Here is a 24,411-nt window from a genome sequence, read left to right on the forward strand (position 1 = left end):
TCTCCCACCCTTCCCCCTCCACGTGTCCCCCACGCTCCCTGCGCCGTGCCGGCGGCAGAGCTGTTTCCTGCATGGTTTATCTCCCCTGTAAGCGCCCGGAGGCTCAGAGAAGCAGTAGGAATATGCAGGCTGCAGACTCGAGGCCCGGCTTGATCTCCAACGTCGTGGAACGGGACTGTACGTCACAGGCCCGCAGGCCTACGCTCCCCTGCGCCACACGGACAGAGCCGAGAGAGAGCAACTTCTCCGGATGTCCACGTTGGGTGGGCCCGAAGGCCCCGCAGCACCTTCCCGCAAACCCATCCGCCCTACCCTGCTGTCCCAGCGGCTGGCAGCCGAGAGTCTGCAGCGGGCTGGGAGCGAGCTGGAGTGGACCAGCTGGGGCAGGCGACAGCGTCTGAATGAGAGGAAAGAGAAGAGGGTGAAGGGCGATTGCGCTCCCCTCAGCGCCCAGCCAACGGCTCGTACAGCCCCTTATGAGCACGGGAACAAGGACGCGACAGCCCACGGGCGGCTCCCGACAGCCGCAGAAGAAAGGGGGGAAAGAGAGAAAAGAAGAGGAAAAAAGCCTAAAAAGGAAAGAAAAGGCGGACAGAAGAAAACAAAGCAAAGCCTGCAGAACATAAAGGCAAAGAGAAAGCAAAAAGGATCTCTACAGAGAACAGCGAGGGAAAGGACGGGGAAGAGGAAGGAGCTGCACCTACCTGCGCCGCAGCCGCCGCGGAGAGAGAGGCCCAGACCTGCCGCGCGCCAGTATTTATAGAGGGATGGTGGGCGGGGCTAGGGGCGCGTGCGCACCGCGCGGCAGGCACTGGGCGGGACTAAAGGCGCATGCGCACTGCGCAGGGGGTGAGCCGCGCGGCGCTTCCGGCCGGCCGCGGCCGTTGGCGCCGGCGCGGGAGCAGGGCGGGAAGGTCGCTCCCCGGCGCCATCTTGCGCCGCTCTGCGCCAGGCCGCCGCTGGTGCCCGCTCCCGGCGGAGGAAGCAGCCCCGGGACCACGCTTACAAAACCCCTAAAATACTTTTATTCAATAATTAAAACCTGCTGCTGAGGAGGCTGCTATACAATGCAATCATCCAGTCTACAGGGGCGCTGTACAAGGGACGCCGAGAGGGCAGGCTCCCTGCCCCGTGCCGCCTGAGGCAGAGGGCAGCCCGGGGCGCTGGACCTCGGCCTTGGCACAGGGCTAGGCGCCCGGCGGCAGAGCCACGGAGGCAGGTTTGGGAAGAAGGCAAATCCTCCTCTCCGCCCTTATTCCGCTTCACGCTCAGTGGCATCTCACACGGGGGCTGGAGTTCGTGCGTGGTGCGAGTGGCCATGGCCAGAGGCGTTTTCTGAACCTCCCACCCTTAGGAAGAACCAAGATGGGAGCAGGCTCGAAGAGCATCTTTTTAAGGTCACTTTTCAAACCTCATCTTCCCTCCCTGCCACCCACACAGTGAAATCGTCAAGTTTCCAGTAGGGTTAGCTATAAAAACGAGCAGAGGCAAGGCTGACACTGATGTGGGGAAGTAAAAAACATCTGAGAGGAAGCCACAGGAGAAAGTTCACTCCCGAGGGCTTCCCCAGCCAGAAGGCTGTTGGCAGGCAGCAGGCACTGCTCCTGGCTGTGCTCTTCCACCCGCAGTGCCCCCGGGGCTGTCACCTCAGAGCCAGGGGCCAGGGAATGCTCTGCACAGTTCAGCTGTGCCCTGGGCTGTGTTTCACAAAAGGATGCAGCATTTGTTTGCTTCTGTACAGTTCCCTTCCAGGACAACAGAGCAGTGGTCAGTAGTGATGCAGGGCACGGAGGGCACGACAGGGACACGAGCAAAGCCCAGGCAGCTCTGAGGGCCAGGCTGGGGGCTGCCAGGCTCTGCCGCTGAGTGCAGGCTGCTTCCCAGCACAGCCACTCCGCAGTCCTCAGCTTCCCTGCGCTAGAGCTGCCTTTTGCTTCGCTCCTGAGCCCCCCTCCCTTTGAGGAGGAAGGGAAGGAGTTGGTACAGCTGGGAGCTGTGCTGGGTGCTGAGAGAGGCCCAGGCTGTGCTCTTCCACAGGGGCTCCTGGCAGGGTGCGGAGCGGAGCTGTGCCAGGCATGGCCAGGCCCGGCCTGGTGGCACTCGAGAAGTGTTTGTTCCAGTGAGATGCTACATTCAGACAGGATTGCCCTTCCCTGGCCAAAAGCCCTTTTCTGGATGTGTTCTGAAGGCAAATCTTGGAAGAGCAGAGGGCTCAGCTGCGCTGCATTGCAAGTAAGAGGGACGCAGAGAACCTCCACTCCCCTCAAGTCTCATTATGGTCGATGGTACCTAAAAGCCAAGGGAAAAATCGAAGTGCCAGCCTTAGAGCTTGGGATCAGTGGTTACCAAGACACTGGAGCTGGCAGAAAACAAAGGTAAAATGAGGTCTAACTCTCAGCCCCCAATAGGGCTGCTAACATCAAACGGCTTCACCTCTGCCTCCAAAAGCTCTTCTGCTCTGCAAGGCCTCTGCCAAGCTAAACGACTCTGAGAAGCGCTCAGCCAGGCAGAGCAGCTGCTGGGGGGAAACCATCACCTGGGCCATGATCCACGTCACAGATAATTAACATCTGAGCTAATTACCTAGGAGCTTGGCACCTTGTCTGCAGTCCCATACACATCACTTCAGCTGCGAGGTCGCAGTGGGTTCAGATACACCCAAAGCAGACCTTGGTCCCAAAGCAGACCCTGGTCATGCTGAGTTTCCAAGACCAAGGCTCCAGTTCACCCCACGGCTGCTGTTCCCCTGGCACAGGCATGGACAGGAGGCCACCAAGGCTGCAAGGCCCCCCCTCAGCAGGGCTCTGCCAAGGAGGCTCAGGCTCACCTGGTGAACTGTTTGCTGTCCTCATGCACTTCCATTTCACAGCTCTTGAACTCATTCAGCTCCTTCCGGATGGCAGCCTGCAAAGAGGGGCAGATCTGCCTCATTTCTAAGGCACACAGGCTTCCACCATCCCAGGACAGCTCAGGCCTCCAGCGCCTACTCAAGGCTCATCCTGCACCACGCATCGGTGCTTTGGGATGCCCTTGGTATGCAGGGCTCCCAGCTCTGCTGCTCAGATGCCAACAGCCACCTCAGCTTCTGCAGCCCATTCACACCAGGCTAAGCTTCCTCTGCACCACCTTCCCCACCCCAAGGGCTGATGTCCCCTCAGGTGCCAGGGAAGGCAGCACAGATGGATGCAGGGCAAGCTCCTTGCCCAGGCCTGCCCCAGCCCACAGGCAGAGGGCCCTGCACCTCCCACACTCTGCTGTCACTGAGCTGTGCCCAAATCAGACACTTCTGCACGGAGAAGGCTCCAGGGAGACCTCAGAGCAGACTCTCAGGATTTGGAGGGGAGTGACAGGACAGGGGCTGCTGGCTTCAAACTGGGAGAAGCTGGACTGAAATTCCTTCCCAAGAGGGTGATGAGGCACTGGGACAGGCTGCCCAGAGAAGCTGTGGAGGTTCCAAGCCTGGCAGCGCTCAGGGCCAGGTTGGATGAAGCATGGGCTGGGCTGGCAGGGGTTGGAACTCTTCAAGGTCCCTTCCCACCCAACGCGTTCTGTCCTTCCATGCACTCACAGACCGGGCAGGGGCTGGGTACAGCGCAGGTGGGCGAAGGGTGGCCACAAAGGAGCAGGAGGGGCTCGGGCCTGCTGGCACAGGGCAGCCCAGGCCAGCTGCTGCCCCTTGCCCAGCGTCGGTCACCTTGTCGGCTGGCGTCAGCTTGGTCCAGGGCTTGTCGGCGCGGCGGTCGTAGTCCTGCGCGTCCGTCACCTCCACGTACTCGTTGAACCGCAGGATCTTCCGCGCCTGCAGCTCCGCCACCGTCGGCCGCTGGCTCAGCTGCGTGGCAGGGGCACGGCAAGGTCACTGTGGGCCGAGTCCCCGGCAGAGCTGAGCCCAGCTCCCTGTGCCACAGACGCTGCCAGGTGCTGCTGGCAGCCCGAAAGGGCAGAGGAAGCCTCTTGGCAGGGTGACCCTGGCAAGCCACACGGCCAAGGCAGGCACCGAGGGGTCTGGGAACAGCCACTACACAGGGGAGCCCCAAGTGACACTCCTAAGTGTCATTCTCACACTGCACACCCATGGCGTAGAGCAGCTGCTGCTCTGCTCAGCCTCTCCATCTGGCTGACAGCTCAGGACTGCGCTCTGGGCAGCTTGATGCAGAAGCTGTGGCCTCCAAGGTCCTCACTGCACCAGGCTGGCCAGCTCCAGCAAACCTCTCCAGTGCCAAGGGCCACAGAGGGTCCTCACCCACCTTGCCACCAGCTCTGATCTGTCACTGACAAGTGTGGCTGTGGTGCCAAGGGCTCCCCCCTGGTGACAGCCCATGTTCCACAGGCACCACAGGCAGAGGGCACTGGCAACACTTACACAAGAACCACCCCTAGCTCTGCCAGATGGCACTGCCAGCAGAGGCCTCACGGTACCTTTCTGGTCAGCCTGCGCTTGATCTCCCTCTTCTCCGCCTGCCGCAGAGCCTCGTTCTTGGCTGCAAGGGGAGAGCAGAGATCTGCTGTGAGGGCAGGGATCCGCTGCCAGTGAGGGCAGGGATCTGCTGACAGTGAGGGACTCAGTCCCCGCCTGTCTCTCCCAGGGATGAACTCTCTGACCCAGCAGCCCCACAGGGACAAGGTGGCCTCAGCACAGGGACTGATCCCTCCAGCCCTGGGCAGGGTAGGTCGATCTGGATGATCCCAGAGGTCCCTCCCAACGCCCTCCTTGCCGGGGCTGTGGTAGAGCCACAGCCGAGGCTCAGTGACCACTGCTGCTCTGCACCCTGCAGCCCCGAGGCCGCCTGCGGCTGCTCGGAGCCTGCGGCAGCACAGAGGAATCAATTCCTGACATGGAAACTTCCTGCTCTGCGCCTGAGCACCAGCGGCTGCTGCTGGAGCCTGCAGGACACTGCTGCACCTCTGCAGCACAAAGTGCAGCCCAAGCGAAATCACCTCTGCAGGCTCCTGCTGTGTAACAGAGCCCAGCAAGGAGGGGAGGGAAGGGGCCTCTGGAACCCACCCAGCCCAACTCCCCTGCTTCAGCAGGGCACCCACAGCAGCTTGCCCAGGGGCACTGTGGCCAGGAGGGGTTGGAAAACTCTCCAGAGGAGACTCCACAACCTCTGTGGGCAGCCTGCTCCAGGGCTCTGCACCCTCACACCAAAGAAGTTTCTGCTGCCGCTCAGGTTAACAGAACTGGACCTAGCACTGCAGCTGTGGCCTCGCCAGGCAGAGCAGAGTTGCCCTGCTGGCCATGCTCCTCAGCATTGGCCTTCTTGACCACCAGGGCACATTGCTGCCTCCTGAGGAACTTGGGCCCCACAGCCCATTTCTGGTGGTTAGTGCTAGGAGAAGCTCTGCAGCAGTACCACACAACCCAGGCAGTCCTGCAGCAGCCTCCAGGCGACCCTAGGCCGAGACTCTGAAGGCAGACTCCCTGTCCCAGCCCCCCAGGGCAGCCCCACTCACGCTGCAGGATGTTCCTCTGCTCCAGCTCCTCGGCTGTGGGCCTCTGGCTCAGCCTCCTGCACACAAGTGACAAAGCTGTCAGCTGAGGGCTGCCTGCGGCAGCACTGCTGGCTCCAGCTCGCTGCAGAGCCTCCTGCACACCCTCCTGGGGCTCCCTGCGGCCTTCTCCTGCCCTCGCCTCTGCCCCAGCAGCTCTCCGTGGCTGGCTGAAGTGTTGTGGCCTCTCAGGGGGCCTGGAGCAGTGAGCCTGCATCAGCCCAGGCATGGAATGGTCTGGGTTGGAAGGGACCTTAAAGACCATCTGGCCCTGAGCCCCTGCCTGGGCAGGGACACCTCCACTGGGCCACTAGGAAATTCTTCCTATGCAACCTGGCCCTTCCCAGCACAGCTCCAGGGCCTTTCCTCTTGTCCTGCCACCTGGGGCTGGGCAGCAGAGCCCAACCTGTCTGCAGCCTCCTCCTTGGGAGCTGCAGGGAGCAGTGAGGCCTCACACAGTCTCCTCCAGCCTCAGCATCTCCAGCTCCCTCAGCTGCTCCTCCCCAGCCCTGCTCTCCAGACCCTTCCCCACCTGCCTTGCCCTCCTCTGGCTCTGCTCCAGCCCTGCAGTGAGGAGCCCAAACCTGGCCCCAGATCCAGCACAGCAACAACTTTGCCCCAGGCTGTGCTGGGAGGCTCAGCCCCCAACCCCCTGCAGCCCCCACCGCTCCCTGCAGCCTCCTCCCCTGCTGCAGCCCCCACTGCTCCCTGCAGCCTCCTCCCCTGCTGCAGCCCCCACCCCCCCCGCACCTGATCAGCGTGGTCCCGATCTGCTGCCGGATCTCGTTCCACTCCTCCCTGCTCTTGCGAGGGAAGGGCACCTTCTCCTCCTGCAGCATGCCTATGCTGCCCAGCTTCATGGCCAGGGTGTCCTTCCTCTTCACCCTGTTGGCCAAGGTGCCTGTGGGGAGGGTTAAGTGGGACTGGCATCTGCCTTGTGCCTCTGCCAGCTGTGCTTTGCCCTGGCCTCAGCACCGCAGCTCACCAGAGATGGTGGCAGCAACCAGCACTGCTGTGCCATGCCCCTCTAATGCCACCCCACCAGCACCAGCTGCTGCAGGAGCCACCACAGCAGGAGGGCACAACTCAGGCTGCATGGAAGAGGACTTGGGGCACAGCAGGAGGCCGGGAGCCAGGTGCTGAGGTGTGGCATGGGCCAGGGCTTTGACCTCACACAGGCTGGCATGAGCCCAGCCAAGCTGCAGAAGCAGCTGCAGTGCCAGAGCCTTACTGCTGTGGCTTTCATCCTCCTCTTCCTCATCCTCGTCTCTGTACAGGACGGGTCCCTCCGAGTCTGAGTCGCTCATCCCTGCGTCCCCTTCCTGCTCCTCAGGCAGGGCCTGGGCTACCCGTGTGGGGATGGCACTGACACCTGGCACCTCTCCGACGTACACGCGGGGGCCTGAGCTCTGCTCCTCCTCCTGCTCCTCCTCCTCCTCATCGTCTGGACTAAGGGGAAGCAAACTGTCACACACCTCTGAACACTCCCCAGAGGACCAGCACCTTGGCTCTCATCAGCCCACAGCAGGCAGCCCAGGGAGCAGAGACCCAAGAGCCACCCCAGCACCCTGCACCGCCCCCCTCTGCCAAACACAGGCTTTGGCACAGGAACTGCCAGGGGCAGGCTCTTGGCAGGACCAAACAGGGCTCTCCCCCCAACTTTGGGACTTGCAGGCTCAGCTCCCTTCCAACTCCAGCCAGCCCTGTGCCCACTGCTACTCTGCACCATGCCAGGATGGAGGGAACCCAAGAACCTGTTTTGTGTTGAGGCAGCGAAAGCCAGGACAGGCCAGACCAGGCCAGGCCCTGGGCACTGCCCTGTGTCTGTGGCCTGGGAGCCACCTCCCTCTGCCAGGAGGTTCTCAGCAGTGCGTGAGCCACCACAGCCAGGAGCAGCTTAGCTGTGCTCAGCCAGCAGACAGCAGGTTCCCAGGCTGCTGTGAGGACCAGCAGAGGAGCCCAGAGGAGTAGAGCCCAGCCGAGCCCAGCCCCTCCTTGGCCCCACAGAGCAGGGGCACGGCGGCAGCAGGGCACGGCGGCAGCAGGCGCTGCGAGGCGGCCCTGAGGGACTCACACTTTGAGCAGCTCGATGGTGACAGGCAGGGACCTGGTCCTGCCCAGACTGCCGCTGTCCTCTCCAGTGCCTTCGCTCTCGAACAGCAGCGAGTGTGCCCGGTGGCAGCCCTCGGGCAGCGGCGTGGCAGGCAGGGGGCTGGTGAGAGCTTGCTGGATGCGGATGTGCAGTGGCACGGAGGGCAGGCGAGCTGGCACCTGGGGCTCCCCCAGGCCCTGCTCTGCTGTCCTCTTGGACACCTCCAGGGACCTGAAGTCTTCAGGAGGAGGAGGAGGAGGAGTCTCTTTGGGCAGGTCCAGGGAGTGTGGAGGGTCCAAGGCAGAGGTGGAGGCAGGCAGGGGCAGGCGGGGAGGCTCGGGGGGCACGTGTGTGGGCAGCGGCGGCGAGGGCGAGGGCGGGGGGTAGGCAGGAGGGTTGTACATGGGCACCAGTGTGGGGCGGCCGCCTGGCACTGTCCACTCCTGAGGGGGCTTGGAAGTCATTGCTGCCTCCGATGGGTTGCTGGGCAGGAGGCCTCGCTTTGGTGGCAGAGGAGGGGAAGGCTTGGACAGGCCTGGGGCAGTGCCCATGGCTTGGGAGAGCTCTGCTGAAGAGAAAATCACAGGAGGCACTCAGTGAGCAGGGCACCCTCCAGGTGCCAGTCAGGGGATGGGTCTGGGGGAAAGGAACCTTCAAAGCTTCAAACCCCCTGCAGGGATGTCCTCACCTAGAGCAGCTTGCCCAGACCCCGACAACCTGACCCGGGCTGGGGCAGCACCCACCCCTCTGGGCAGCCTGGGCCAGGCCCTCCCCACCCACAGCACCAGCAGAAACCCTTCAGCAGCCTGGGCTGTGCAGGCTCTGCCAGGAGGAGATGTCAGCAAGAACCAGGCTGCAAGCTGCTGGAGTTTGTCCTTCCTGCAGCAAAGACTTGGCAGAGCAGCCAGAAGGGAGCAGGCTGTGAGAGGTCTGGGCAGCCTCCACTGCTCCAGAGAGACAACAGCAGCAGCCTCGAGTGACAGCAGATGGAGCTCAGCCAGAGCCAAGGAGCACAGCATGGAGGGGTCTGGCTGTGCGCACAGCAGAGCAGCCTGAGGCACCCAGGACATGCCAGGCTCCAGCGCTGGCAGCAGCTCCCCTGCAGTGGCCTGGGGTGCAGCAGGGAGGGCTCTGCAGAGCCAGGCACCAGCAGAGGGGGCAGGGAGAGCCGAGCCCAGGGACAGCTGCGGGGCCACAGGGACGTGGGGGCATGTTTGGGATGTTTGACATTTTTAGACTTCCCCTTATAGATTAAGGACAGATCTGTGCAGAGCTCCAGCTGCAGCCCAGAGGGACTGCAGCACCTCCTCCGGGCAGGCTCCTGCCACCTTTGGGCAGTAACAGCTTCTAAAAGGGACCAAGGAGCTGGCAGAAGGGACACGAAAGTGCTGGCTGCTGCTCTCAGCATCCTCCTGAGCCAGCCCCTCTCCCTCCAGTGCCACAAACCCAGGACACCAACTGGCACAGCCTCTTGTGAGGTGCCCCCACCACAGCTGCAGCTCCTGAAACCTGCCAGCAGCACCAAGCCCAGGGCTGTGCCAAGCTCCTGGCTGGCAGGGCACCCCCATTTGTGCTCTGCTTTCCAGAGCTGATGCTGGTTAAATCCCCACAGACTGCTTGCTGAGCCTTCAGCTGCTGCATCAGATGCCAGAGCTGCTCAGAATGGGCTCGGGGAACATCTCCAGGCAGGCACAAAGGGGATCTGCAGCCTCCTGTCTCAGCTTCAAGCAGTGGCACAACAGCACACAGCTGGGCTGCAGCAGGTACCAGAGACACAGCCACAAACCCAGGCTCCCCCAGCACTGACTGCACCCTGCTGCAGCTGCAGCCTCATTAAGGAGGGAGCAGGGATAGCTGAGGAGCTGCACAGCCCTTCCCTGCATCTGCAGTCCCACCTGGGAGGCAACAGCAGCTGTGCTGCTCTCCTCCTCTCCTCACAGCCTTGGAGCAGGCCTGCCTGGATGCCGTCTGCAGCCACAGGCTCTGCTCCAGAAGCACCTCCTGCAGCTGGCACCAGTGCACTGCAGAGACCATCCCCAGGGCCTGCAAGCAGCCCAGGGGAAACAAGGAAGCAGTTCACAGAGGGCTCAGGCACGGCCGGAGCAGCCGGGCAGGGCTGGCACAGGGCAGTGTTTCCACTGTGGCAAGGCTGCCTGCAAAGCCTGCTGGTGCCTGGAGCAGATCCTCCTCTGAGGGGCAGGCTGAGCAAGGGCTCTGCTGCGGAGGCACTCACCTAGCACCGAGCTGTTCCTGTTGACAGGTTTGGGAGGAGGCACAGGAGGCTGCTTGGCAGGGGCTGTGCTGGTTGTGCTCGTGGCAGCAGCAGTGTTGGCACTGGCAGGAGCTGGGGGCAGAGTCCTGGGGGCTGGGGAAGGGGCAGTGGTGGCACTGGGAGTCTTTGCTGCTGTGGGGGCTGTGCTGCAGGGTGCAGGCTTTGCAGTGCTGCTGGCAGGTGCTGGCTCCTTCCCCTGGGCTTCATTTGCCTCCTGGGCAGCAGAGGGAGGCCTCTTGGGCGGAAGCAGAGGCTGCCTGGGCTCCTGGGGTGGCTCCAGCTCGGGCCCGGAGTGGCTGCTGGAGGAGCCTGCAGAGGAAGACGCTTGGCATGAGAGGCTGCAGGGCACGGGGCGGGAAGGAGCCAGTGGGATTTCAGCCACAGGCTTTACATGCAGCTGAGGCCTTACCCTGCCTCTTCTTGGCCTCCTCAGCTGGAACAGGCTTCCTGAGGCCAGGGGGCTTGGTGGCTTCCTCCTCCTGGTTACAAACCCCAGGCCCACCGATGGGCACCGTGTGGCCATTCTTCAGTGCAGGCAGGTTCAGCTTCTCTGAGTCCTCACCATCTGCAGGGCACAGGAGGAAAAGGGCAAACAGAACACTCAGAGAGCAGGAGAGGGAGGAGATGTGCCTGAGCCACCTGGAGCTCCAGCAGTCCACATCAGCTTCTCTGGCTTCTGAAGCAGCTGACCCTCAGCCTGCCCTCTGCAGAGTGCCACCAGCAAGCTGAGGCTGGCATCCCTTGGCACAGCTCTGACCCCCATCACTCTGTGTCTTCTCCAGCAGCCTCTTCATCTGCCTCCCTGTTTGGAAAGGATTCTACTGCAGCTAAAGCCAGCATGCCCAGCGCTGCGCCACAGCCCAGAGGAGCTGCATTCTGCCATTTTAAACCTCCAGCAGCTTCTCCATCTGCTCAGCCTCTCCAACCCGAGTCTCAGAGAGTCCCAAACTGCTTGGGGTGGGGAGGGACTTTCAGAGCTCCTCCAGTCCAGCCCTTGCAGCCAGCAAGGGCAGCCTGAGCCAGAGCAGGCTGCTCAGAGCCCCAAACAACCTGACATCCTGACCTGCACTGGTGCCAGCCATAGGGCAGCTCTCACCTCTCTGGCATCCTGACCAGGCTCTCCCCACCCTCAGTGTCAAACATTTCTCCCCTCTCTCCACTCTGAGTCTCCTTCTCTGAGTTTCAGACCTTCCTTTCTTGTCCTGTCACAACAGGCCCTGCACTGAAGTCTGTCCCCAGCTTTCTGCTCAGCCCCCATATGCACGGAGAGGCTGCAAAGCCTCCTGGAGCTTTCTCTTCTCCAGGCTGACCAGGTGATGGTGCCTGGGTGAGGAACTGATCTGGCAGCACAGCCCCAGGGAGAGACATCAGGGATGGCAGAAAAGCAGCTGAGGCTGCTCTCAGAGCAGGGCAGGCTTTGATAAGCTCAGGCATGACCAAACCACCCCACAGACACCCCCTCTGCAGCTGCTGGAGGAGATGCCCCTGCCCAGGCAGATCCAAAGGCATCAGCAGTTGCTTTCCTGTTCCAAGGCCTTGAAGCCTGAGATGTGGAGTTGGTGCTGGTCCCACAGCAGACAGAGGTGTGGCAGGAGAGCTCAGCAGGAACAGACAAGGCAGCTGGAGCAGGACACGTGCAGGAGGGGCAGGATGGGATGTGACACAGAACAGCTGTCCCCTCCCTGCTGGCAGCAGGGAGGAAGATGGCCGAGCCAGGCGTGGCACCTTCCTGGCAACATCTTCCCAGCTGCCTTCCTTGCCAGGTGCCACAGCCAGATGAGGTCACACGGCAGAGGGCAAGGCAAGCAGGAACCAGGGCAGCAGAGAGCCTTGGAATGCAGCTCCCCAAAGGAGGAAGGGCTGCAGGGGTGAGGTTTGGCAGAGGAAGGTCAGCCACAGACAGCACACAGGAGGAAGAGGAGGAGATAGTTTGCAGCCTTACCCTGCTCAGGCTCCTCCAGCAGCACTCCTCTCTTCACCAGCTCCTCCCGCGGCTTCCGCATCGAAATCTTTCGCTCTAGGACTGACAGCAGAGGCAGAATCAGCACTGAGGGAGGGGGACGGCTGGGGGCTGCGGCAGGGGACTCTGCGGGGAGAAGGGCTTCAGCTGGCCCTGGGCTTGCCAGGAGGCAGGAGGAAGGGCAGGTCCAGGCCCGTCCTCCGCTCTCGGTGGGGGCGGTGCGGCGAAGTCTCCCTCCCCGGGGCTGCTCGGGAGGTTCCTTGGAGAAAGGAATCCACTCGTGTGAGACTCCTGCTCCGTGGCAGCTCTGCAGACACTGCAGCTGCCAGCCCCGAGCCCCACTTAGCCTTGGCACCAAGTCCTCGCTAGCTGGATGGCTCCTGGCAGGCTCCCCAGGCTGAGGAGGGGTCTCCCACCCAGCCCCCACGAGGTTACCTTCTGAAGTCTCCTTAAATTTGTCACTGCTTTTCTTTTTCCTCCACTTCCAGGGTTTGAAGATCTTGCCGAGGCTCGGGAACTTGCTCTTCCTCTTGGTGGGGGGTGTGGTGTCACTCGACTCCAGCACTTCTGCCCCCATGCCATCAGCTGGGGGCTGCTCCACCTCTTCTGCTGCACCGAGAACAAAGCTGTCACCGCTGTGCTGCAGAGGAGCTGCAGCTCCAGCAGCCTGCCCTGGGGAACGTGCTGCAGGTCCTCGCAGGGAGGCAGCAGGCTCCGAGCCCTCAGGAGCCCAGCGGCACCTCACAGCCCAGAAGACACGAATGGGGCTCCAGCGGTTAAGAGTGCAAAGGGCAGCGAGAGGAAAGGCGACTGCCCGAAGCTCCAGGGCCACAGCCCACAGCACGGCTCAGGCTGGAAGGGACCTCAGAGATCGCCTGCTCCAAAGCCCTGCCCAGGGACACCTCTCAATCAGATTCAGCTACTCAGGGCCTCATCCAGCCTGGCCTTGAACACCTCCAGGCAGGAGGCAGCCACAGCCTCCCTGGGCAGCCTGTGACAGAGTCTGCCCACCCTGGCACTGCAGAACTTCTTCCTCAGCTCCACTCTAACCCTGCTCTTCCTCAGCTCCAAACCATTCCCCCATGGCCTGTCTCAGACACCCTCAGCACAAGTCCCTCTGCAGCCTTCCTGCAGGATCCCTTCAGGCACTGGCAGCAGCTCTGAGGTCCCCTTGGAGCCTTCTCCTCTCCAGCCTCACACCCCCAGCTCTCTCAGCCTATTCCCACGGCAGAGCTGCTGCAGCCCTTGGGTCACCTGGCTGCAGCCCATCTCCAGCTGGAAGCCACTGGTGGTAGCCACAGGTCCCTGCATGGCCACAGGTCCCTGCCCGCTGCAGCCACCCAAGCCAGCTGCAGCCACAGGCAGGGCTCAGCCTCGCAGGGCTCTTCCCTCTATAAATAAAGGCAAAGTTGGCCAAGAGCAACAAGATCACAGGAAAGCAGCACAATGCAGGCCTGAGCCCCACCTACTGCACTCCAACTCCCTGGAGAACCACAGAAGGACGGAGGAGGGGAGGGACACGGAGGTGGGGGGGGACATGGAGGTGGGGGACACACGGAGGTGGGGAGGGACACAGCCCCCAGCTCACAGTAGCAACAGCACACTCCCAAAGCAGCAGTGCTGATGCCAGGTTGGGTGAGTGCTGCTGGGAGTGATGGAGCAGCAGGCAGCACTTGGAAGCAGCAGAGCCCAGCAGAGCCTGCAGCAAACCCACAGCTGTGCTCACAAGCCAGGAGAAGGCTGCTGCTGGCCTGCTTGATGGCCCTCACTCAGAGCCTGAGGATGCCTTTGGCATGTGGGCTGCAGGAGACAGGAGAACCCAAAGCTGCAGCTGCACAGAGCTCTGAAAACAGCCAACGTGGGGAGGAGGGTCTGGAGACATCAGACAAAGGCTCAGGCTGGAAGGGACCTCAGGGATTGCCTGCTCCAAAGCCCTGCCCAGGGACATCTCTCAACCAGACTCAGCTGCTCAGGGCCTCATCCAGCCTGGCCTTGAACACCTCCAGGCAGGAGGCAGCCACAGCCTCCCTGGGCAGCCTGTGACAGAGTCTGCCCACCCTGGCACTGCAGAACTTCTTCCTCAGCTCCACTCTAACCCTGCTCTTCCTCAGCTCCAAACCATTCCCCCTTGGCCAGTATCCAGACCCCCCCAGCAAATCTCTCTGCAGCCTCCCTGCAGGATGCCTTCAGGTACTGGAATGCAGTTCTGAGGTCCCCTGGAGGCTTCTCTCCAGCCTGCACACCCCCAGCCCCCTCAGCCTGTGCCCACAGCATCCTGCAGCCCATAACCCAGCCATGCCAAACGCTGCCTCCAAGCCTGCAGCCCTCTGGGTCACAGGAGACCTTTCAGCCAGGCCTGCAGGACCTGTCTGCAGTGCAGGCCACACGCAGGGTCAGCCAAGATCCTGATTCCTGGGGCTAGCAGACTGGGAAGGAATAGTAAGGGAAGGCCACTCCAGCCATGGGACAAAGCTAGTCCTGGACCTGCCATGGCCTACACACAGCCCCAGAGCTGGGATCAGATTCCTCTCAACATAGGATCAGAAAGGTTGGAAGAGACCTCCAAGGTCACCCAGTCTAATCCTTGACCCAGCACTGCCAGGGCACCACTGAACCATGGCCCTCAGCACCCCATCTCCACAGCACCATGCTCAGAGACAGCAATGGGGCACCAAAGACAAACTGGAGGGACAGGGAAGGGGCAGGAGTACAAAGAAGCTGATGCCTCACCCAGCCTGGTACCTGCTCAGCACCACGGCCAAGGTCTTGTATGGCAGGTCTGCACCCAAGCCTCGCTCTCACTGTGGTGCCAGGCTGGAAACCCCAATTCAGATGTATGCGAAAGGTTAAATGAGGTCATGGACGTGACCCCAGGATGTCCTCATGAGAAGGCCAAGAGCTCTGCAATGAGCAGGTTCCTGAGGTGCCCCATGCCAGGACATGGCCTTGTTTAACCTGACCAGGAGGAGAAAATTCTGTGGTGTGAAGCTGCTGGAGCCTGGAGCAGGCTGCCCAGAGAGGCTGTGAAGTCTCCTCCTCTGCAGAGCTTCCAGCCCCCCCAGCCATTGTGTTCCTGGGCAAGCTGCTGTGGGTGCCCTGCTGCAGCAGGGGGTAGGACTGGATGGGCTCCAGAGGTCCCTTCCCACCCCTCCATGCTGGGCTCTGTAAGAAATGCATGAAGCAGCCATGGCAGAGACGTGTCCCGAGGGAGCCTCACACCATGCCTGAACCCAGGCTGAAAGTCTGCTGCAGCTTCAGCACCTTGGCCCCCACAGCCCTGGGGCACTCAACCTGCCCTGCCTCAGACAGAGCCTAGCTGAGCTGGGGAGGGAGCTGTGCCCTGGCTGCCATCAGAGCATTTGCCCACCAGAGCCTGCCACCATGTGAAACTTGGCCCTGAAACACCTCCTGGTCCTGTCCCAGGAGGAGGCAGGGCATGGAGCTGTGTGGGCAGCAGGTCTGTGTGAACCCAAAGTGTTTGGACTGAAATAGTCTGGGGAAACGTCACCAACTTGGCCCAGCCTGGAGACAAGGTGGCAGAAGGCTGCAGCAATGCCAGGCAGGTCAGGATGTCCTCCCCCAGCAGCCAGCTGGCCCCTCAGAGCCTCTCCCGCTGCCTGCTGTGCTCATTCACACCAGGTCCTGCTTCTCACACTGCACCTGGCCCTAGGTGCCGCGCACTGGGCAAGGCCTAGGGTGGCACTGAGCCACCACACTGCTGTTTGCTTCCCGAGGGCAGAGCCCACTGCATGGCAGGGAGCTGCAGCCTCGCAGGGGGCTTTGAGCTCATCTTGCAGTGAGTGGCTGTGGTGCTGCTTGTGTCATCTGCTGCCAAAGCTTTGCCCAGGCTTGGGGCTGCCATTCCCAGGACCACACAATACTTTTAGTTGGAAAAGCCCTTTCAGATCCTCCAGAACAACCACTCTCTAACTGCCCATGCTGGTGCCAACCACTGCACCTGGTCCTATCATTGGACATGAGCCTGGCTCCTGCCCTGCACACCTTCAGCACAGGACTGAGGGCAGCTCTCAGGCTCCTCTGCTGCAGGCTCCCTCAGCCTGGCCTCACAGGGAGGTGTTCCCTGCCTGCAGCAGCTCTCTGGCTCTCTGCTGGGCTTTCTCGAGCAGTTCCCTGATTCTGGAGCTGAGGGGCCCAGATCTGGGCACAATAATCCAGATGTGGCCTCAGCAGGGCAGAGGAGAGTTCCACCAGGAGCCTCTGCTGAGGCCTCAGCACACAGAGCCTGTGTCAGAGCCTGGCACTGCAGGACCACAACCAACCCTGCCACCGCCAGAAGGGAGCCAGAGCTCCTGCCGCAGCTTTGTTGTGCCAGGCTCAGCAGCTTGGGATCCAAAAAGCTTTCAAGCCAGCAGCTCTAACCCCAAAACCCCCAGCAGACAAAGGCCCTTTTGAGGGAAATACTGCTAAGGTTAAAGCAGCAGAAAGGCACCAGTGGGAAATGCTCCCAAGCTTCCTACAGCAGCCTGAAAACCTTCCTCTGCATTTCCTGAATGGCCCAGGCAGGAGGTGGATCCTGACCTTCAACAAAAGGTTGTGGTCACAAACCCGCCTCAGACACTCCCAGCCCTCAGTCTCTCTGTCTTTTGTCCAGCTGTAGCCACCACTCCTCAGGACGCAGCATCCTGCCCAGCCTCGTGCAAAACCCTTCTCTGGTTCACAACTCGATCAGCAGGAGGCCTTCAGACAGCAGCTGAGGAACCAGCAGCTCTCTGGCCTCGAGCAAGGGACAACGGCCCCACAACAAGAGAGCCCAACTGCCCTGGAAACTGCCATCACCTCTGCTGCTCCAGGAGAGAAGCAGCCCCTGGCTGGCATCCACCAGAAATACAAGGGGAAGAAGCTCTCGATGCCCACCCACAGCACACACAAGTTTGACTTCTCCCTTCCACTTACTTTTAGCAGCTCGTGAACCAGAGGGGCTGGAGGGAAGTGGGGGTGTAGAGGGTTTAACCTGAGCCCCTCAATGCTTGGGAGGTTCAAAATTATGAAAGTGAAAAAATGAGAGAAAAACTTGCAGTGCTTGAAGCAGCTCCCCCCGTGCAGGCACCGAGGGGACTCTGAGCCTCAGGCAATTCCCCTCTGCAGCTTAGAGGAATGGTCTGAGCCCAGCCAGCTGAGCCCCTGTGAGGCAAAGGGGAGCAGCAGGGTGTAGAAAGTCTTCTCTGTCAGAGCATCCCCATCCCAGCTGGGAACGGCTCCCAGGAGCTTCCCCATCCCAGCAGGAGACTGGAAACAGCAGTGAGCTGTACGCAGCCGTCTCGGCTCCGGCGGCTCGCAGGGGTCGGCTGAGCTCGGTACAGCCTGAACTCCGCAGCACCCTGCAGAGCAGACACAAATCCAGCAGGCAGGTGCCTGCCAAGCTCTTCTCCCACAGACCCCAGGCTGGGTGATGCTGCACCCCAGGCAGCAACCCTGAGCAGCTCGGGGATGGCTCCCACCCCACGCAGGGGGATATTACCACTTTGCAAAGCTGCTGTCCCCGAACCCGGCCAGGTAAGACAGAGCCCAGCCCCAGCAGCCTGGCGGTTGGCAGAAGCTGCCGTGGCGATGCAGGCTCGACGGCTGGACCCGATGCCCTCCGAGGCGCTCCCCAGCCCACGCAGCAGGCAGGCGGCGGCGGGGCCGTTCCCGGGCGCAGGTTACACAAGCGCCGCATTCCTGCGCTCCCAGCTCCGCCACCTGCAGCCCTGCCCCGGCCCCGCGCTGCGCCCCGGGCCCTGCCCCCCACTCACCAAGCGCTGCGGGGCTCAGGGGTCTGGAGAGCTGCGGCTGCCCCATCGGGGTCCCTGCGCGGCAGCGCTCCGGGAGGAGGCGGGAGCGAGAAAGACGGAGAAGAAAGTCCCCCGAGAGCACTTCGGTCCTGGAGTCCTTGGGACCGGGAAGCCCCCGCCCAGGACCGGCAGGGAGCCCGGCAGCGGCGGCCGCCGGCCCTCAGGCAGCGCTGCGGGAAGGTCCCGCACGGGTCCGTCCCTGCCCGTGTGCCATGCCCGGGCACCCGCGGCGCGCTCCCGGTGCCAGCTCCCTCGCACGGATGCCGCTCATTCCACAGCCCGGCGCCGCGGCTCAGGAAGGGGAGGAGACAGCGAAGGAGCCGCAGCCTCTCAGCTGCGGGATCCCAGCACCGCCACCCCCCGCGCCCTCAGCCACGGACGGAGAAAGCCCGGGGGGGGACGGAGGAGTTTCGCTGAAGGAAGGGCCTGGAGGAGCCTCGCAGAGGAGACCTCCAGAGAGCAACGAGTCCAAGCCCCTGCAGAGCCTGCTGGGGGCAGGACGCATGGGAACACAGCCAGAGAGGTCTGAAAGTGACCAGCGGAAACTCCACAGCCTCTGCGGGCAGCCTGCTCCAGGCTACAGCACCCTCACGCCACAGAAGTGTCTCCTGCTGCTGACAATTCCCTGCGACTGAGTTGGCAGCTGGAGGCTGGAAGGGTTTCAGCCCCGAACGGGACCAAGGGGACAGCAAACACAAAGCAGGGAGGGTATGGATGAGCGAGCCTGGTGGCACCCAGCTGCTGCAGGAGCTGCACGGGGCTGGCAGCAGAGCAATTTCCTTTGTCAGGGGTGCTCAGGGACAGCACTAGGGGCAAAGAGGCACAAATTGGGACATCAGAAGCTCCATCTGAACAGGAGGAGGAACTTCTGTGATTTAAGGGTGGCAGAGCCCTGGAGCAGGCTGCCCAGAGAGGTGATGGAGTCTCCATCTCCAGAGAAACTCCAAACCCACCTGGACATCGTGGTCTTGTGAGACCTTCTCTAGGTGACGCTGCCTCGGCAGGGGGTTGGACTCGATGATCTCCAGAGGTCCTTCCCAACCTCACTGTTCTATGAGCCTGTGGATTTCAAACTGCCTGAGCTGACGCAGTGACAGGATCTGGGGCAATGGCTTTGATCTGGAAGAGGGCAGATCGAGACTGGAGATGAGGAAGAAGTTCTTGGCAGTGAGGCTGGGCAGACACTGGCACAGGCTGCCCAGGGGGGCTGTGGGTGCCCCTTCCCAGGAGGTGTTCAAGGCCAGGCTGGATGAGGCCCTGAGAGACCTGGGCTGGTGGAGCTGTCCCTGCCCACGGCTCTAAGGTCCCTCCCAGCCGATGCCATCCCACGGTGCTGAGATGCAGCAGCGGGAGCAGGCCCCAGCCCCCCAGCTCAGCGCTGCAGGCAGCAGCGGGCGCAGGGCGCGTGGCAGCCTGGGGGATGCAAATGCAGCAGAGCAGAATTTGCATGGCACAAGCAGGGATCCCTTCGACTGCTGCCGAGCGCCAGCCGCCTCCAGACCGGCACCGCAAAGCTCTCCGGGGCTGAAACGGCCCCTGGATTCCTACCAGCTCTGTGGTAGGGCTTCAGCAAGCCCCCACCACAGGAGAGGGAAAACCTCTGCACAACCACCCCCTGCACTCCAAACCCCTGCACCCCCACCCTCCTGCACCCCAAATCCCTGCACACCCACCCCCCTGCACCCCAAACCCCCTGTGCACAACAAACCCCTGCACCCCCCAACATTTGCTGCAGTCCCAGCAGTGACTCCCCAGAAACCTGAGCCCCTCTACCCCAGCCTTCACCCCTGGCCCTCAGAGCAGGTGCCCACCACCCCCATGGGCAGCAAGAGCAAGTGGAGGAGGCAGGGATCAGCAGCGAGCATTCTGCTCCCCCACAGCACAGAGACCTTCCCGGGGCTCTGCTCAGCCTCCCAGCAGCAGCCAGCTCAGAGCAGCAGCTTGGGGCCCTGCTCCATCACTCTTGACTTTTAATTTCTCCCTGAGCCATCCACTCTGATCCAGGACCCTGCCCCACCTCATCAGACTGCACTCTCAAACAAAGGAAAACCCAGTTCAAAGCCATTCAACTGCTGCCATCTGGCAGAGTCCCATCCGGGTCAGAGATGGAGGCTGGAAGACTTCTCCAGGTCTATAAATCAGTTTGAAAGGAGGGCTGGAAAAATATCCCTGCCTCTGGGAATGCCAGGGGAGGCTGAACATCACATCCAGAGCCCCTGACCCTCACGGAAGGGAGGGCCACTGGAACTGCTGTGAGCCAAGAGTGCTCAAAGGGATGGCACAGGGTGGGTGTCAGAGCCATGGCTGGGGTACTGGGGCCAGTTCTGGGCTGCCCAGTTTGAGGCACAGGGAGCTGCTGGAGAGAGGCTACAGAGATGCTGAGGGGCCTGGAGCAGCTTTGTGAGGAGCAACAGCTGAGAGCCTGGAGAGGAGCAGCCCCAGAGGGGATCTGATCAGTGCCCAACGTGAGCTAAAGAGTGGGGGGCGAGAGGCTGGGGCCAGACTCTGCTCAGTGGTGCCCAGGGACAGGACAAAGGGCACCAGGCACAAACTGGAACCCAGGAGGTGCCACCTGAACAGGAGGAGAAACTTCTTTGGTGTGAGGGTTCAGAGCTCTGGAGCAGGCTGCCCAGAGAGGTTGTGCAGTCTCCTTCTCTGCAGAGCTTACAACCCCCCTGGGCACTGTGCTGCTGGGCAAGCTGCTGTGGGTGCCCTGCTGGATGATCTCCAGAGGTCCCTTCCAGCCCTCCCGTGCTGGGCTCAGGCTGTAACCAGCCAAGCTGCCCAGTGACAGGCAGTGAAAGCCCAGCAGTGGGAGCCTTGCTCTGCTGAGGTTTCATTTCCTCCCGGTCCCATCGGCAGCCCTGGCACGGCAATGCCTGTTTATAAACACTGCCAGAGGAGCTCTGCCGGGTTGCTTCACTGAGGGACACAGTGCAGGCCACAGGCAGCACCAAGCCCAGCCTCTAATCAAGGCTCTGCTGTTCACAGCTCAGCTCACACCGACGGGCACCACCACATTCAGCTCTGGTGACTCAGGCCCTGCTGTTCCATGATTCAGCCCCAGGAAAAAGGCCTCCTGCCTTCTGCCACCCTGCAGACTGAGCTGCCCATTGCCAGGCAGTGGTGCTGGCCCTTTGCCTCCAGAGCCCAGCAGAGGTGGAGGCACCTACAGGAGGTTTAAGGCTCCTTCCCTGATGGACAGGCACTCATTTGAAGTCCTGGCACAGGGCAGTGGCACCATCTCACCAGGGGGGTGGGCAAAGAGAAGAAAAAGTGACAGAAGCAAGGCTCTGGGGGCATGTCCCCAGCTGCAGGCCTCAGCAGCTCTGCAGAAGGTGAAAAGCATGAGGAAGATGGACATGGAACTGCTCTGGGGCCCTGCTCCCAAGGAAATGGGGACAGGACAAGAGGAAATGGCCTCAAGATGCAGCAGGGGAGGCTTAGGTTGGGCACCAGAGGCGTAGAAAAGCCCTCGGGATCATCAGTCCAAACATCAACCCAGCAGCACCACAGCCACAGGTGCCACAGCCACACCACTGCTGAGCCCCTCCAGGGATGGGGACCCCAGCAGCAGCATGAAGGGCAGCACTGCCCTGCTCCCCAGTGAGAGCTCAGCCAGCTTCACTGGCAGCTTCAGGAGGTGCCCTACGATGTCAAGGCAGCACTGGGGCCTTCCCTCCTGTGCACAGGCTGGCAAGTGGCAGAGAAAGCAGGAAGAGAATTCCCTCACTGCAGAGTGGTTAGGGCTGGGAGCAGGGGGGTCCCCACCCCTGCAGCTGTGCCAGAAACCTGGGGCCATGGCAGTGTTTGGCTCATGTTGGACCCAACCTCAGAGGTCTTCTCCAACCTTGGTGATTGATTCTCTAAATGCTCACCCCTGGGCTGTGCCCTGCAGCAGAGCAGGTGGCTGGGTGGCCCATGCCAGGAGGCCCAGGGGAAGCAGCAGGGTGGGAGCTGGCTGGGCAGGCTGAGAGGTCCCAAGCCAACATAACATGATGCTCTTCCTCCTCCTCACTCCTCCTCCCTGCTCAGGTGGCTCTGGAAAGCAGCCTGGCAGCCCCAGTGTGCAATGGAGAACAGTTCAGAAACAGTCTGTTGGCAGGCAGCTGGCAACACTCTGGGTCCTGTGAGCTCAGCTGAGGGCCTGGCTGGGCTGAGCCACAGCTGAGCTCACTGCTTCTCAGCCGTGTAACTTCCTCCCTGCTTCCTCTGGCATTTCCAAGAGGGAAACTCCTATTTCCCAGAGCATTCCAGCCCCTTGTCCCCACCCATCAGTCAGCACGGGGATGGTGTCTGCTGCAGCTCAGATAGCAAAGGGCAGCAGATCCAACTTGCCAGGGCTGGCCTGGTGCTGCCACGTGCCCAGAGAAGGGCAAGGAAGCTGGGTAAGGGTCTGGAGAGCAGAGCTGAGGAGGAGCAGCTGAGGAAGTTCAGCCTGCAGAAGAGGAGGCTGAGGGAGGCCTCATTGCTCTCTGCAGCTCCCTGAGAGGAGGCTGCAGCCAGGTGGGGTTGGGCTCTGCTCCCAAGGAACAAGGGAGAGGAGGAGAGGAAATGGCCTCGAGTGGCACCAGGGCACGTTTGGGTGGGACATTCAGACAAACCTCTGCTGCCATAGCGGTGCCCTCTCAGCACTCACTGCCAACACAGCTCGGCTTGGTGCTGCTGAGCAGGGAGGGGATGCTGAGGAATGCAAACCCTGACAGCAGGAGAGGCACTCACAGCCTGGCTGGTGGCTCACCAGGGTGACTCATGGCTGTGCCATCCTGATGGAGGGGAACCTCCAAAGCTGACAAACCACTTCGTGGAGCACCTTCAAAGCAGCATCAGAAGGAACACTCTGGTCAGAGGCCAAAAGCAAGCACAGGGACAGGACCCAGCACAGCAGAGGCAGCAGCAAGGCAGCAGCTCCTTGCCCACAGGGAAGCAATGGGAGGCAGGATGCCCACCTGCCACTGCCACCAGTGCCATCAGGCACAGGCTAAGCTAAAGGCCATCAAGATCTGCATGGCTCGGGAGAGCAGCCCCAGCTGTGAGCTCAGCTCTTGTTTGACCCTCTCCTGCAGCAGCAGTGAAAGGTACCAGAGCAGGACCTACCACATGGCATCACCATACCAGGCAAAATACTGGAGACAGAGACTGGCAGAGCCAGGAGAGCTGCAGCACAAACCAAACCCAGCCTCTCGTCCCAGCCCACCACAGGGGTGGGTGGCTGTGGTACAGGCCTGTGCTGCACTGGGAACAGACCCCCAGGTGCAGGAGCTGAGGACAGCAGCAGCCAGGTTTGGTTTAAGGCACTGAAATCCAGCAAGCAAAACTCCCTCCTGCTCCCTGCTGCTCCAAAGCCCCCTCCAGACTCTCACCCAGCTACCAGTTCCTGAAGGCTTCCCTTCAGACCTGCTGGGTGTTCACACGCCATTTCCATCAGGTAATTACAGGTCTGACCTCCTCCTGTTGCACAAATCAGCCTTTGGGAACAATGCCAATGAATATTTGCCCAGCAGAAGACAGCTCCAAAGGGGCCATTCCAGTCTGTCAGCTTTGCCCTTCGTGTTGCTGCAAGCTCCAGCCTCTGCTTCAGGAGCAAGGCAAGGCTAAGGAGCTTCACCTCTCCGGGCAGCTCTGACAGACCCACACAGATGCGCCTCAGCAGTGGCACAGCCACACCAGGGTCACACCCAGCCAAGAGCCATCAGCCACTCAGCGAACCTCAGCCCCCGAATATTTGCTCTTGCTCAACCTCTGAGGAGTCTCCCAGCAGCAGCCAGGCCACGGAAACACAGCAGGGAAAGGATTGGTGTCAGTGTGAGGAGAGCAGCTGAGCTTGGGTGAATCCTCCTCTTCCTTGCTGGGGAGGGCATTATGGGGGCCCAGAGCAGCTGAGAGCAAGATGTGAGCACCCAGCTCAGCCTCCTGGGGCTGCTCTTCAAGTCAGTCACGGAAGGGGTTGGTTGGAAGGGATCACCCAGGTCCAAGCCCCTGTTCTGCTGCTCCTCTTCTACCAACACCAGAGGCTCTTGGCAAACAAGAGGTGGCAGGCATGAGCCCTAAGAGCCATGCCAGCAGGTGACACCAAGGGCAGGCCTGACAGGCACAAGCCAAGCAGGTAGCTTCCACCCCACGTCACACACAGAGCAGGTCCCCAGGTGCAGACAGCGCCTGGGCCATCTGCCTGCATGGCCAAGGCCACTTCATAGAAAGCAAGGAGATGCCAGGGGCTGAGACAGCTCCAACGGCTCCCTGGGGCGGCTCCCTCTATGCTTGCAGAAGCTCCCTCCCAGCGCTGCTGCCCCTCCTGCAGATGCTCCACACGTGCCCAGAGCCCTCCTTTCCCATCACTGCTCTCAATTCAGTCACAGCTGGCACTGGGTTGGAAGGGACCCTCCAATGGCATCTTGTCCAACCCCCTGCAGGCAGCAGGAACAGCTCCAACTGCAGCAGGCTGCCCAGGGCCTTGCCTGGTCACTTGCACTTCATCAGCCTGCTTAGAAGCAAACCCAGTAGGTGTGTGAGCAGCTGCCACTGGCTGTGGGACACGCAAGGGGGGACTTGAAAGCAGAACTGGTCCTGCTTTGCAGAGCTGCTGGCCTGGGGACAGTCTCCAGCACAGGAACTCAGCTGCAGCTTCTCGGTGCCAGGAAGCCATGACGAAAGGAAGTCTCCTTTTGTCCTTGTCCTTGTTCCTCACTTCTTGTCCTAAACACTTATTTAGGGACAGGCTCAGGGGATCTTTGCTGTGGAGGAGGGAATGGCTTCAGGAGGCAGCAGGCTCCCAGTCAGCAAGCTTCTTGGTTTAGGAGAAATC

General features: G+C 61.6%; 1 protein-coding gene and 1 non-coding gene across 8 annotated transcripts in view; both read right to left on the reverse strand.

Moving 5' to 3' along the window:
• The window catches only part of PHACTR4 (phosphatase and actin regulator 4), a 41,551-nt gene that overhangs the window by 1,334 nt on the left and 15,806 nt on the right, over positions 1-24,411 (reverse strand). For 2 of the 7 annotated variants that reach the window (XM_064172870.1, XM_064172871.1), the window contains 12 exons: positions 12,250-12,423; positions 11,797-11,877; positions 10,264-10,419; positions 9,816-10,163; positions 7,565-8,150; positions 6,722-6,939; positions 6,241-6,391; positions 5,455-5,510; positions 4,420-4,481; positions 3,695-3,832; positions 2,828-2,904; positions 313-397 (listed from right to left, as the gene is read on the reverse strand). In XM_064172870.1, the coding sequence (XP_064028940.1) occupies positions 313-397; positions 2,828-2,904; positions 3,695-3,832; positions 4,420-4,481; positions 5,455-5,510; positions 6,241-6,391; positions 6,722-6,939; positions 7,565-8,150; positions 9,816-10,163; positions 10,264-10,419; positions 11,797-11,877; positions 12,250-12,423 (2,132 nt within the window). Of the gene's footprint in view, positions 1-312; positions 398-704; positions 2,290-2,827; positions 2,905-3,694; positions 3,833-4,419; positions 4,482-5,454; positions 5,511-6,240; positions 6,392-6,721; positions 6,940-7,564; positions 8,151-9,815; positions 10,164-10,263; positions 10,420-11,796; positions 11,878-12,249; positions 12,424-17,567; positions 18,413-18,559; positions 18,726-24,411 lie in introns of all 7 variants that reach the window. The other 5 variants (XR_010308703.1, XM_064172869.1, XM_064172868.1 and 2 more) reach the window with 5 other exon arrangements.
• On the reverse strand, positions 59-263 carry LOC135191014 (small nucleolar RNA SNORA73 family). Its single transcript, XR_010308705.1, has one exon. It is a non-coding gene; the product is annotated as a small nucleolar RNA SNORA73 family (small nucleolar RNA).

This window comes from Pogoniulus pusillus, chromosome 37 (genome assembly GCF_015220805.1).
Source record: "Pogoniulus pusillus isolate bPogPus1 chromosome 37, bPogPus1.pri, whole genome shotgun sequence".
NCBI classification, from domain to species: domain Eukaryota; kingdom Metazoa; phylum Chordata; class Aves; order Piciformes; family Lybiidae; genus Pogoniulus; species Pogoniulus pusillus.